At 39.6% G+C, this 12,243-nt stretch overlaps 1 protein-coding gene across 1 annotated transcript in view; it reads right to left on the bottom strand.

Annotated features, from left to right (window-relative positions):
- The window catches only part of CCDC148 (coiled-coil domain containing 148), a 396,666-nt gene that overhangs the window by 100,487 nt on the left and 283,936 nt on the right, over positions 1 to 12,243 (bottom strand). Inside the window, 1 exon segment of the mRNA XM_082260329.1 lies at positions 10,397 to 10,603. Coding sequence (XP_082116455.1) covers positions 10,397 to 10,603 — 207 coding nt within the window.

Here is a 12,243-nt window from a genome sequence, read left to right as displayed (position 1 = left end):
CTTGAGAGACCTACTCGTTCTGGTAAGCAGCCATCTGATTTTCCCTGGGTGATTTACACGTTGGTGTCTATTATATTCTTACAAGGAACTGCGTGGATGCACTCTTTGGGATCCTGTGGCACACCTTCTTGGATTTTCTCCTAATTTTTGCATGGACCTTATTGGGATTTAATTTAATTATTATCCTAATTTTTTCACTCTATTATATTTTACACTGGATGATTTATGATTTATGTGATTATTGATATACATTGGTGAAATTCACTTTTTTAAGGAATACTGATTAATTTCAGGTTACCTTATCCCGACACACATACAGAGTGATATATATATTTTCTGTATTATATAATTTTTGTATTTTTTGGTGATTTTATTATTCACTATTTTCTAGCGCAGCACATTTTCGTTTAATTTCTACTATGGGTTTTTTCTGTGATTCCTTTGTGCAGCAGCTCACCCTACAATACTAATTTTTTATATAATTATATTAGCGCAGAAATATCCACTTTTATATTGTCTTTTTGCATAGAATCTTTTCTGCAGCTTTTCGTTAACTCACGTTTTTTGAAGAAAGGGAATCTTTTATTCACTAAACATGGATATTTTTGAATTCCGTAGTAAACAAATTCTGGATTTAGATGGCGTCTTTGATGGGAGTCCACACATTGTGGACGACCTCGGAGGCCAGTTCATGAGACTCAAGAATCTCATGACAACAGAGATACATGTCAGTTGGGACATAGCTTTTTTAGAACGCTATGTCACTGACAAAATGGTCCCACGAAGTCTAAGGTGGGAGGTAAATCCGCCTAATGATGAGAATATTGATGAATGGTTCACTTATTTTAATGAAGCAGGGATTAATTTCCTTCAATTCTTGATATCTAGGAAAAAGTTGAAACTAACTAAAATTGATACTGAAATTGTTAGTCTAAAAAGTTCCTTAACTGAACTAAAAGACAGTGAGGAATATAAGAAAAAATCAGAACTCCTCTCAAAACACCTAGAGAAAGAGGGTAACGACCAAAAAAATAAGAAAAAACGTAAGTTTAATAGAGACATCATTGATTACAAGAACAACACAGTGTTTAAGTGGCAGAGTAACAGGCCACAAAGCACTGTGGCGGGGGATTCTAATCAAGAAGAACCCATGGAATTACCTGCTAATACTGCCCCATTACATCAACCCCCTAATATTAGAGGGAATAACACCCCCCTAAGAGGACAAAACCAACAGGGAAATAGAGGAGGAGGAGGGGCCCCACGCCCAAATAAATTTGGGAACAATTATAGACCCATTCAGAATAACCAACATAATTATCAGAGACCACCACCCCCTAATTGGGGTAATCAAGGTCCAAGACACCCCTCTAATAACTGGTATTCACCAAGACCCCCCCAAGGAAGGAATGGGAATTTCTCCAACTCAAATTTCACCCCACGTAATGAAAATTATCATAGGACACCAAGAAGGGGTGGACCCATTTCCACCTACAACCGGTATGCGCCGTTGGAGGATCAAGATTTTGACACTCCTAGTGTCAATAGGGTCATTACCCAACATCCGACACATACACCCAATCAGGGTTGGTACCGTAATAGGGAACCACGCCCAGAAGCGTTTTATTCACCGAGGAGACCTTCACAACCTTCAGGACCTCCCTTTCAAACATATAATTCCAATCAAAATAGAGAACAACACCCTATGGATTTTCACAGGGAAAATTATTCCTACCAAAGAGATCCAGAACAAAGAGAGGGACCAGAGGGGGGAGGCGCACCAGGTCGAAAAAGAAGACGGGTATAACGGATATAGGCATCTTTAATCTATCTAAAAAGGTATTTTCGGAGGAAGAGAAACTGGTTCTCAACAAAGGCCTAAAATTCGCACCTCCGAAGACTCTAAACAAGTTTAATACCTTTATAGATGTTCAAAAATATGTAAGAAAAATGAATATCAAAAGATACCTCATCACAAATCCCACCCGTTCGACCTTAAACAACAACAATAATGGATACATCCATACTTCACTAGCTAACGCTTCACTTTTCAACCCCCCCGGAGGATCCTCCTCTTCGGTCCAGGTCTTCAGAGACCTAGTAATTAAAGATGTTGAGAAAATACGTATTAAGAAACCCCCAACCAATGACGCATTACAAGTAGGGTTACAACAACTTTGTAACGACAAAAACATTGTCATCCGTCCCGCTGATAAAGGCGGGGGGGTGGTTGTTATGGACAAAGAAGACTATGTTTCAGAAATGAAAAAGATTCTAGATGACAGGGACACATACAAAATTCTAAAAAATAATCCCACATTCAAATATAAGAGAGAACTCCAAGGCATTATCGATAGAGCCTATAACACAGGCATTCTTAACAAGAAAGAAAAAACTTTCCTCATCCCTTTAGCTCCAAGACTAGCGGTTATTTACTTTTTACCAAAAGTACACAAAAACCCTTTAAGACCTCCAGGACGCCCTATTATAAGTGGCATAGATTCTCTATGTTCCCGTATCGGGAAATATATCGATGAATTTCTTCAGCCACTGGTTACCAAGATGCCATCTTATTTAAAGGATACCACCCATGTCCTAAACCTGGTGCAAGATTTGACCTGGGGGGATGGATACATAATGGCAACAGCGGACGTGAATTCGCTCTATACGATCATATCCCATCACCATGGTTTAGAGGCAGCCAAATACTTTCTAGAGATGGATGGTACAATACCAATAGAGCAAAGAAATTTTGTGCTCCAATTACTCGAGTTTGCCATGACACACAATTTTTTTTGGTTCAACCACACATATTATTTACAGGATCGCGGAGTCGCCATGGGCGCGAAATTTGCGCCCAGCCTTGCAAATCTGTTTATGGCAAAATGGGAGGAGGACGTCGTTTTTGGTAACCGTCCCCCTCAACTTGTTCTGTGGAGGAGGTACATCGACGACGTCCTCCTCCTATGGGATGGCGACTCCGCCTCCTTAGACAGTTTTATGTTGGGCCTTAATCTTAACGATAGAGGCATTAAGCTGGAACATAATAGCAGTTCTACAAGTATCACCTTTCTAGACCTCAATCTAGAAGTATCTAACAACTCCTTGGTCACAAGGACTCACTTCAAAAAAACGGACAGAAATAGTTTTATTCCCAAAGATAGCTGTCACCACCAGGCTTGGCTTACGGGTGTACCTAAAAGTCAATTTTTACGTTTAAAACGTAACTGTACACACCACAGGGATTTCATAAGACAGGCCTCAGATTTAAGAAATAAATTCATTGATAGAGGTTATGATGAACAATCCCTTGATAACACCCTTAGTGAGGTAATTAATATGGATAGAAACACCCTATTGGTTCCCAAGAGGCGTGATGTCTTGGAACAGAACAAATTCAAAGACATATTTCTAACCACTTTTTCAACCCAACATTACCTCATCAAAAAAATCCTTAAAAGACATTGGCCTGTGCTAAAAAACGATCGCATTCTGGGTCCAACCTTACCAGATCAACCTGTGGTAGTCTACAGAGGTGTCCCATCCTTGAGACATCAAATAGCCCAGAATGTAATAGAAATCCCAAGAAAACCCACTTTCTTTGCTGAATTAAAAGGATACTATCCGTGCCGCAGATGTAACATCTGCGCTATAAATAGCTTTAAAGGAAGAAAGATTGAAAAGTTTCTTTCCACACAGACAGGAAGGGAATACTCAATCAATTCCTTTATTACCTGCAGCACAAAAAATGTTGTATACATGCTACAATGTAAATGTGGGAAACAGTATGTTGGCCGTACCACCAGGGCCCTGCAGGTTCGCCTTGGCGAACACGTTGGTAATATAAGAAAGGGTTTCCCTGGACACAATGTGTCCAAACATTATAGCTTATGCCATCATAAGAACCCTAAACATACCTTTTTCACAGCAATTGACAAGTATACTCCTCATTGGAGAGGCTCCAATGCCAAGAGAGAAATTTCAAGGGCCGAAACACGATGGATTTATTGTCTCAAGTCTTACGTGCCATTCGGCTTAAATGTTGAATGGGACGTAAACAGTTTTATTAATAATAGCTAATATGACCTTCTTATTTTCCTTTGTTTTTATTTGTTTTTTAATAAAAAAATTTTTTATTAATCTTTTATTGATTTTATGTGATAATAATATGTGGTGATATCACGGAATACATTACTGATAATATGATTGATGTAAGGAACGAACATCTCCAGGCTATAATTCCAAATTATATCTTTGATACCATTTGTATCTGTATGAGATCGGGACTAAGCACCTCGTTTGTTTTCTCTCAGAATTAATTTTTCTTATAAGATTCACTAGTTTGCATAATTATTTTTATCCACTAGATGGCGTTGTGCACAATTTACTTCCTACACATTTTTTCACTATTTTTTATATACTATTAATTTAGTCACATTATTATTTATGTTATCCCATAAACATATGAATATTAATTGGTAACCTGGTCGATATCTATCCATTGTAATAAATAAACTGCAGTGGATAAAATAGTCCTGGAGACGCTGAAAAGTCTTTCTTCCTCTTTTCATTATCACTGACATCATTCTTGCTCTCACTCATATAATGCTGAGGGCTTCTACTTCCGCCCTCCTTCATGTGATGTATTTCCGCCCTCACAAGAAGCCATCCAGGGTGCTCACTTCCGCCCTCCCTTACAGATATCCTGGAGACATGCGCGGCCCCGCCCGCCTTATGAATATGGGGTATATAGGCGTGGAGTCACGTCTGATGGTCACACCCCTGATGACGCTAACCTATAGCGAAACCGGTCGGGTGACCCAGACGTGACGAGACCACGCCCCCAACAAGCCGGCTACCTAGATACTAACAGCGAGGGAGATGTTCGTTCGTTTCCAGCGTACCTGTAACCTTTAGATGCCTTGAATTCACATCGCAAATGTGAGTGGTTTTATCTGCTTTTTACTTTTTAATAAATGCCTTGTATACGGAGTTACACTATGTCCCTGTCATAATTTGTTTCCCACTATGTGGACATCGCCATTGAGAATTTAAAGGAGACATCCTGTGGCCATCCTTGGCATTACACTTAAGCTTTCTGTGGTCTACTCATTAGCTTGAGAGACCTACTCGTTCTGGTAAGCAGCCATCTGATTTTCCCTGGGTGATTTACACGTTGGTGTCTATTATATTCTTACAAGGAACTGCGTGGATGCACTCTTTGGGATCCTGTGGCACACCTTCTTGGATTTTCTCCTAATTTTTGCATGGACCTTATTGGGATTTAATTTAATTATTATCCTAATTTTTTCACTCTATTATATTTTACACTGGATGATTTATGATTTATGTGATTATTGATATACATTGGTGAAATTCACTTTTTTAAGGAATACTGATTAATTTCAGGTTACCTTATCCCGACACACATACAGAGTGATATATATATTTTCTGTATTATATAATTTTTGTATTTTTTGGTGATTTTATTATTCACTATTTTCTAGCGCAGCACATTTTCGTTTAATTTCTACTATGGGTTTTTTCTGTGATTCCTTTGTGCAGCAGCTCACCCTACAATACTAATTTTTTATATAATTATATTAGCGCAGAAATATCCACTTTTATATAATAATGCATTTGCGTCCGAAGCCTACCTTTTGAAAAATGTATCTCGACTTGAGCTCTACTTTAATTAACACAATGAATTAAATTAATTTACATAAAACTTTGGAGATTATAATTTTAAAGAGATCTAGGTTTATTTTACTCGGAAGAGGTTCATCTATGTAATGCTTCTTCACAAAGAATGGTTCTACATTCAGGTCTGTACTTTATGTGACAAAAGCCCTCTTGTAATTTGGTACTGGGAACAGAAAATGAAAGCCTAGGCCGGCAAGATTATTCTCACATCACAGAAAATGTCATGTCAAAAGAAGCTTGTGATGACTTCAAAGTTTCAGAGCTCTCACCTGTCTCTTCCACAAGAAGTACATTTGTTACCACCCACAGTCTTTTATTCATCTTGACAATGGGTATATATTACCCAGCAGATTTAAGATCACATGTTATCTCATGGAACCAAATTGCCACAAACCTATTTTGCCACTACATAAAAAAAAAGGTTTTGTGATAACTGAATGCAGACATTAGTAAAAGCTGTGTAGCTCTGTAAAATGTAAGGTTATATCCGAGTGTTTGAAACTGAACTCCAGGCAAACACCTAATTATATAATTAAAGTAGATATAATTCTTACCTGTCAAAATATTTCTTGTGATGTGGACAGCGATCCTAGACAACTATCCTATCGTAGACAGCACTTTTCTCCGTTGTAGTTAAAGTGGTTGTAAATCCTTACATATACCCTGTGAAGTGACTAACCTTACGTGATAAACAAAGATGAAACAAATCCTCCTACATAAGTTGTACCTGTTAATCTGCAGCTATCTCTTCTCTACATCTGTTAAAAGTCCAGAATTCATTGCTATGAAGGTGAGGTTGTGGAAGATAGTTTCATGTCACAGGTCATATACTATGGCAAGACTAAGCAAAACAACAAGACACAAGGCAGGGGCGTAACTACAGGGGTTGCAGGGGTTGCAATCGCTACCGGGCCCCATGCTCCAGGGGGCCCGGTAGCAAACCAGTGGGTGAACTTCCAGGATCGCAAAGGTCACACTTGCGACCGGACCCTGGCATTGCACCACTGTGGGGAGGCCCCAAGATTGCAGGAAGGGGGCCCACAAGATTGCAGGAAGGGGGCCCACTGCAGAACTTGTGAAAGAATCCTGCTGTGGGACCGTAATAAAAGGCCATGCAACGAGGGTAAAGAGCCCCAGGATTAGTGGGAAGAGCCCTGGGCTTGAAGGTAAGGGCCCCGGCCAGGGGTCTGGGGGGCCCTTCATGGTTTTTTGCATCAGGGCCCTGAAGGTTCTAGTTACGCCTCTGACACAAGGTAGTTATATTGCATCAGCAAGGTCTCTCTGTGGCAAAGATTTCAAAGAAGATTGGGGTTTCAGTATATGCTGTTCAACCTCAGTTAAAGATGCACAAAAAAATGGGCAACTTTGAGGACTGTAGACACAGTGGTCGGCCAAGAAAACTTAATGCAGCAGATGAAAGACACATCATGCTTACTTCCCTTTGACATCAGTAGATGTCCAGCAGTGCCATCAACACAGAATTGGCAGAAAACAGGGGGACCTACACCCATCTACTGTCAGGAGAAGCCTGGCCAGAAGTGATCTTCATGGAAGAATTGCAGCCAAAAATGGATGCCTCTGACGTGGAAACAAGGCTAAGCGATTCAACTATGCATGAAAACATAAGAACTGGGGTGTAGAAAAATTACAGCAGGTGCGCTGGACTGAAGAGTCAGAATTGTAAATCTTTGGTTGTAGCAGGAGGCAGTTTGTTTAAGAAGGGCTGGAGACTGGTACAATAATGAGTGTCTGTAGGCAATAGTGAAGCATGGTGGAGGTTCCTTGCAAGTTTGAAGCTGCATTTCTGCAAATGGTGTTGGAGATTTGGTCAGGATCAATGGTGTCCTCAAGGCTGAGAAATACAGGCAGATACTTATCCACCCATCATGCCATACCACCAGGAGGTGTGCAATTAGCAGCAAATTTATTCTGCAGCAGGACAACGACCCCAAACATACAGACAATGTAATTAGGCAATATCTTTAGTGTAAAGAAGAACAAGGAAGTGATAGTTTGGCCTCCACAGAGCCCTGATCTCAACATCATCGAGTCTGTGTGGGATTACATGAAGAGACAGAAGGATTTGGGGCAGCCTACATCCACAGAAGATCTGTGGTTAGTTCTCCAAGATGTTTGGAACAACCTACATGCTGAATTCCTTCAAACATTGTGTGCATGTGTGCCTAGAAGAATTGATGCTGTATTGAAAGCAAAGGGTGGTCACACCAAATATTGATTTGATTTGGATTTCTCTTCTGTTCATTTACTTTCAATCTTGTTAATTGGAAAAAAAAAAAAACTATTAACACTTCTAATACTGAAAGCATTCCTAAAGGAGTTGTAAAGTCAGAAGGTTTTTTATCTTAATGCAAAAACCTTCTGGGTGTAGCAGCCTCCCCAGCACCCCCTAATACTTACCTGAGCCCCATCTCTCTCCAGCGATGTCCACGGTTCCCTCGGCCCCCAGTGACTCTCCCTCCTAATTGGCTGTGACACAGCCGCAGTGCTATTGGCTCCAACGACTGTCAATCAAAGTCAATTAACCAACCAGGAGAGAGGGGGCAGGGCTGAATGGCAGCTCCATGTCTGAATGGACACATGGAGCTGCAGCTCAGCTCGGGTGCCCCCATAGCAAGTTGCTTGCTGTGGGGGCACTCGATAGGAGGGAGGAGCCAGGAGCAACAACGAGGGACCCAAGAAGAGGAGGATCCAGGCTGCTCTGTGCAAAACCAAATGCACAGAGGAGGTAAGTTTAACATGTTTGTTATTTAAAAAAAAAATTTGACTTTACAAATTACTTTAGTTTACAGCATTATTTCACACCTACATTAAACTTTTACACAGTAGTGTGTATCTAGAATTACTTTGAAGGAATAATTCATTCATAACTGGTTTAAATGATTTTTAAATCTGCCCTGAGTTCAGAGCTGAACTCTATGCAAAGTAATAGTTACCCACAATCCTCTCTGATATCCCTTATGATAAAATTGACATACCTCCTTTCTCCTTATTTTCATTTTTTTCTAGCCCAGTGATGTTATCACAGTGTTCAAAGCCTATTCTCTGCAGCAACAGCCAATAGGAGGTGAATTGGGTGTTACTCAAGAAGGGTTGGAAAGGGGGAACAGTGGATGGCTGCATGGGCAGTGACAAGGAGCAGAGAACTCCCTTGCAATTGCTTCAGCAAAGTGGTGCAACTGCTGACATTCAGCAGCATGTCTAAGCACATTGGTCACCTATAATCAATGTCCAAAAAAGTGGATTATTTTCTGCATTTCTAAAATCACATAATTTTATGCAGCATACTTAAAATGGCACTTTGAAAACTGTTAATGAGGCTGGCCTCAAATCCATTCTGATTGGTTAGTGCCGTCACTGTGATTTAACCAGGTGTTGGACAAGGCCCATGTTTACATCATGATTTGTATGAACTGTCTACACCAGTGTACTGATCAAAGCTGCCATGTTATGTGATTTTACACAGAATTCTTTCCCGGGTTGGTTCTGTGCAGTAAAAGAGTGGTCCTTGGCGGAGACACCAAGACAAGGTTCTGTCACTCACTCCTTACAGTAATAGAAGTTTTGAAGGAAAATGCATTATGGAGCATCTTTTTATTAGTCACCTCATTTAAAATATTATTGATAATATTAGAATTAAACAAAAATGCTTTTTACAGGATTCCTCAATGGCCATTCTTTAATATATGCATGCTGTCCTTTCTGTCCAGTCTCTATGCTCGAAGGAACCCACTGTTGGCAGTGTTTTGTTCAGTTTTTTGAGATGATGTCAGTTGGGGAGGATACATGAGCTGTGCTAAAAAATTACACAAGCAAGCACTTTTCTAATGCATCTTACTAACACACTAGGATTGATTTACTGAAGGCAAATAGACTGTGCACTTTGCAAGTGCAGTTGCACTAATATTCCCCAGAACTTAGTTAATATGGTAAAGCTCTGTCAATTTCCATCATCCAAACATGCAAGAAAAATGCTGTTTTTGTTTTTTTCCTTGCACCTGATTGAATATTCTTCACAGAGTGAAGCTTTACCACATCCATCCATCCCATTGTAACTGTCTGTTAATAAGGAACATGTATTAAAAATAATTAATATTTACAAATGCAAAAGCTTTTTATGGGGAGGGGGAGGGATAATGCTTAGGCTACTGTATGGAGACAATTCCACATTTTAACTATATTCTCTAATACTGCTATTACTGTAGAGGGAGGTGAAGCAAGTTGGATTAGTATACAGCTTGGATGAAGCTGTCCTGCGTTTCCTAAAGTCCTATATCTGGGCCTAATTGCCTTACTAAAAATTCAGCCTTTCCAATATTCCTGACTTAATAAAAAGTCCACCTTTATGGATTACATGCAACCCACTCCATTACTTCGACCAGTCTGAACCTAATGGTGGGGCAACCTGATCACATGAACCATGATGATCTCATTATGTATCATGAAAATTATGTCAGTAATAAAACTAGACTCATGCCATTTACAAATTTAAATTCTGTCCCATTATTTACCATACTTCACTAAAATATATCAGCTATGAATGCTATCAAAGTGACAAAGTATTGAAGCAGCATGGGTATAGCTCTGAGTTGTAGTTCCTCCATAATGGGAAAATCTGGGGTTGGCCACCCTTGTATGTCACTGTACTTGGTGTAGGGCAATATATGGGACTTACCTTTTCCTTAAGTTCAGTACAAATCTGCTGTTGCTGCAGCCTGTCATTAGCTAAAATGAGTTCTGCTTCATATACAGAGCTGGCTTCAGCGATGGTCAGAAGTGCCTTCATGACAAAATCTTTCCTATACCGAGTCCAGCTTTCTATTAGAGCTCTTCTTTGATCTTTAGTGAAGCGATTCAAGTCCCAGATCTTTTCATGACTCACCTGCAAAATGAGCACAATATAAGTAAAAGCTAAGCACTTTTTGTTCTCACTCAACCAGGCTTACAATGATATAGAGTACTGCAATAACAAGCATGGACAAATAAGTCTCACTTAGAGCTACTATGGATGGACATTAGTCTTTGGCTTTTAAATTCAGTTTTCAAAGCATTTTTGAATGATGTGCATTGCAGTGTTTGGAATGAATATGTTGAATGGGATCCTAGACAGTTATTGCACATTCAAACTGACAAGGAACTGATCTCAAATGCTTTAGGCTGCTCATACACCCAGTGCTGGATTTCCACAACTGCAGCCTGTAGGAATATATCCTTTGGCACCAGCCCCCTGCTAGGTTCACCTATTTTACACTAAATAGTTTTTGTTTTACTAGTCCTAATCAGTTTTATAATTTGTGACAATGTATAATAATGAGATCACTGTACTTCTGATGACAGAATTTGTGGCTGATATTTACTCAAAGTAAAGCTTTCTGCCTACAGACATAGGTCCACTGTGCCTAATGGTAAAATGGGCCCTGCATACTCCAAAGCATTGTTAGTTATCTAGCAGCTGTATTGTTGTCAGATTTGTTGTCAATATATAAAGATAATCTGAATCATCAAGCTGTTCTGGGTTCAAGTCAAATTTCCAGATGGTGTTGTACATGACCATATGATTCATTCATGAACATATGCAGCCACTGAGAAACCACATCTACCATCCCAGCTGCTTGGTAACTGATCAATGCGAACTGAATGCGAATTGCTATTGGGAGGGAGTTCTTTGTCCCCCACATGTTTAGCTTACGCCATACCAATCTAAACTTCTCTCACCATATATGCTTCTAAGTACATTAATTATTTGATTTAAAAAAGAGTTCCAAGAAATAAATAGAAAATTGTTGTATGACTTAGGAAAAATGCATGAAATAATATAAAGGGGTCCCTACCTCTTACTACTCCCTAAAAAAAAAAAACAACTGTGAGACCTCAAACTGCTATTGATTAAAAAGCTTGTGAAAGAGAAGACTAACAATAAAATGACAATAGTTTTCTTCAAAAAACACATCCCATTCATATATGATGCCTCATGTACAGTACTTCCAACTGGCTTTCTTCATATTCCCAAAGATAATTACGTAATAACTATGTACTAAAAGAAGATGCTGTACATATTAAGGTTTCGAATACATCAATGATTTTTGTCACAGAGTTTGGTGGACCCACTGGGATTGATTTACTAAAACTGGAGAATGCAAAATCTGGTGCAGGTCTGCAAAGTAACCAATTAGTTTCCAGGTTTTATTGTGTGCTCCAGTTTTAGTAAATCAACCCCACTGTGTCATCAGAGATGATAAGGTAGATGCTAAAGTGATGTAAAGCTGATGATAGTTCACAGTGGCGGCTGGTGCTCAAAATTTTTGGGGGGGCGCAAACAGAAAAATGTAATAGGCATTGCTTTGCGGCAAAAAAACATTGTAAAAAATTGCGTGACTTTGAGGTCGCAAAAGTGTGAAAGGGGCTTTCAGTAAATAAGGTATAGTGTGCCCCCTTTCAATGCAGAGAGACCAGCATGCCCCCTTTCAATGCAGAGAGACCAGCATGCCCCCTTTCAATGCAGAGTGACCAGCGTGCCCCCTT

Source organism: Pelophylax lessonae (assembly GCF_965119305.1).
Source record: "Pelophylax lessonae genome assembly, chromosome: 6".
In the NCBI taxonomy this organism is placed as follows: Eukaryota; Metazoa; Chordata; class Amphibia; order Anura; family Ranidae; genus Pelophylax; species Pelophylax lessonae.
Note: the sequence above shows the minus strand (reverse complement) of the source record. Positions and strands in the feature narration are given on the sequence as shown.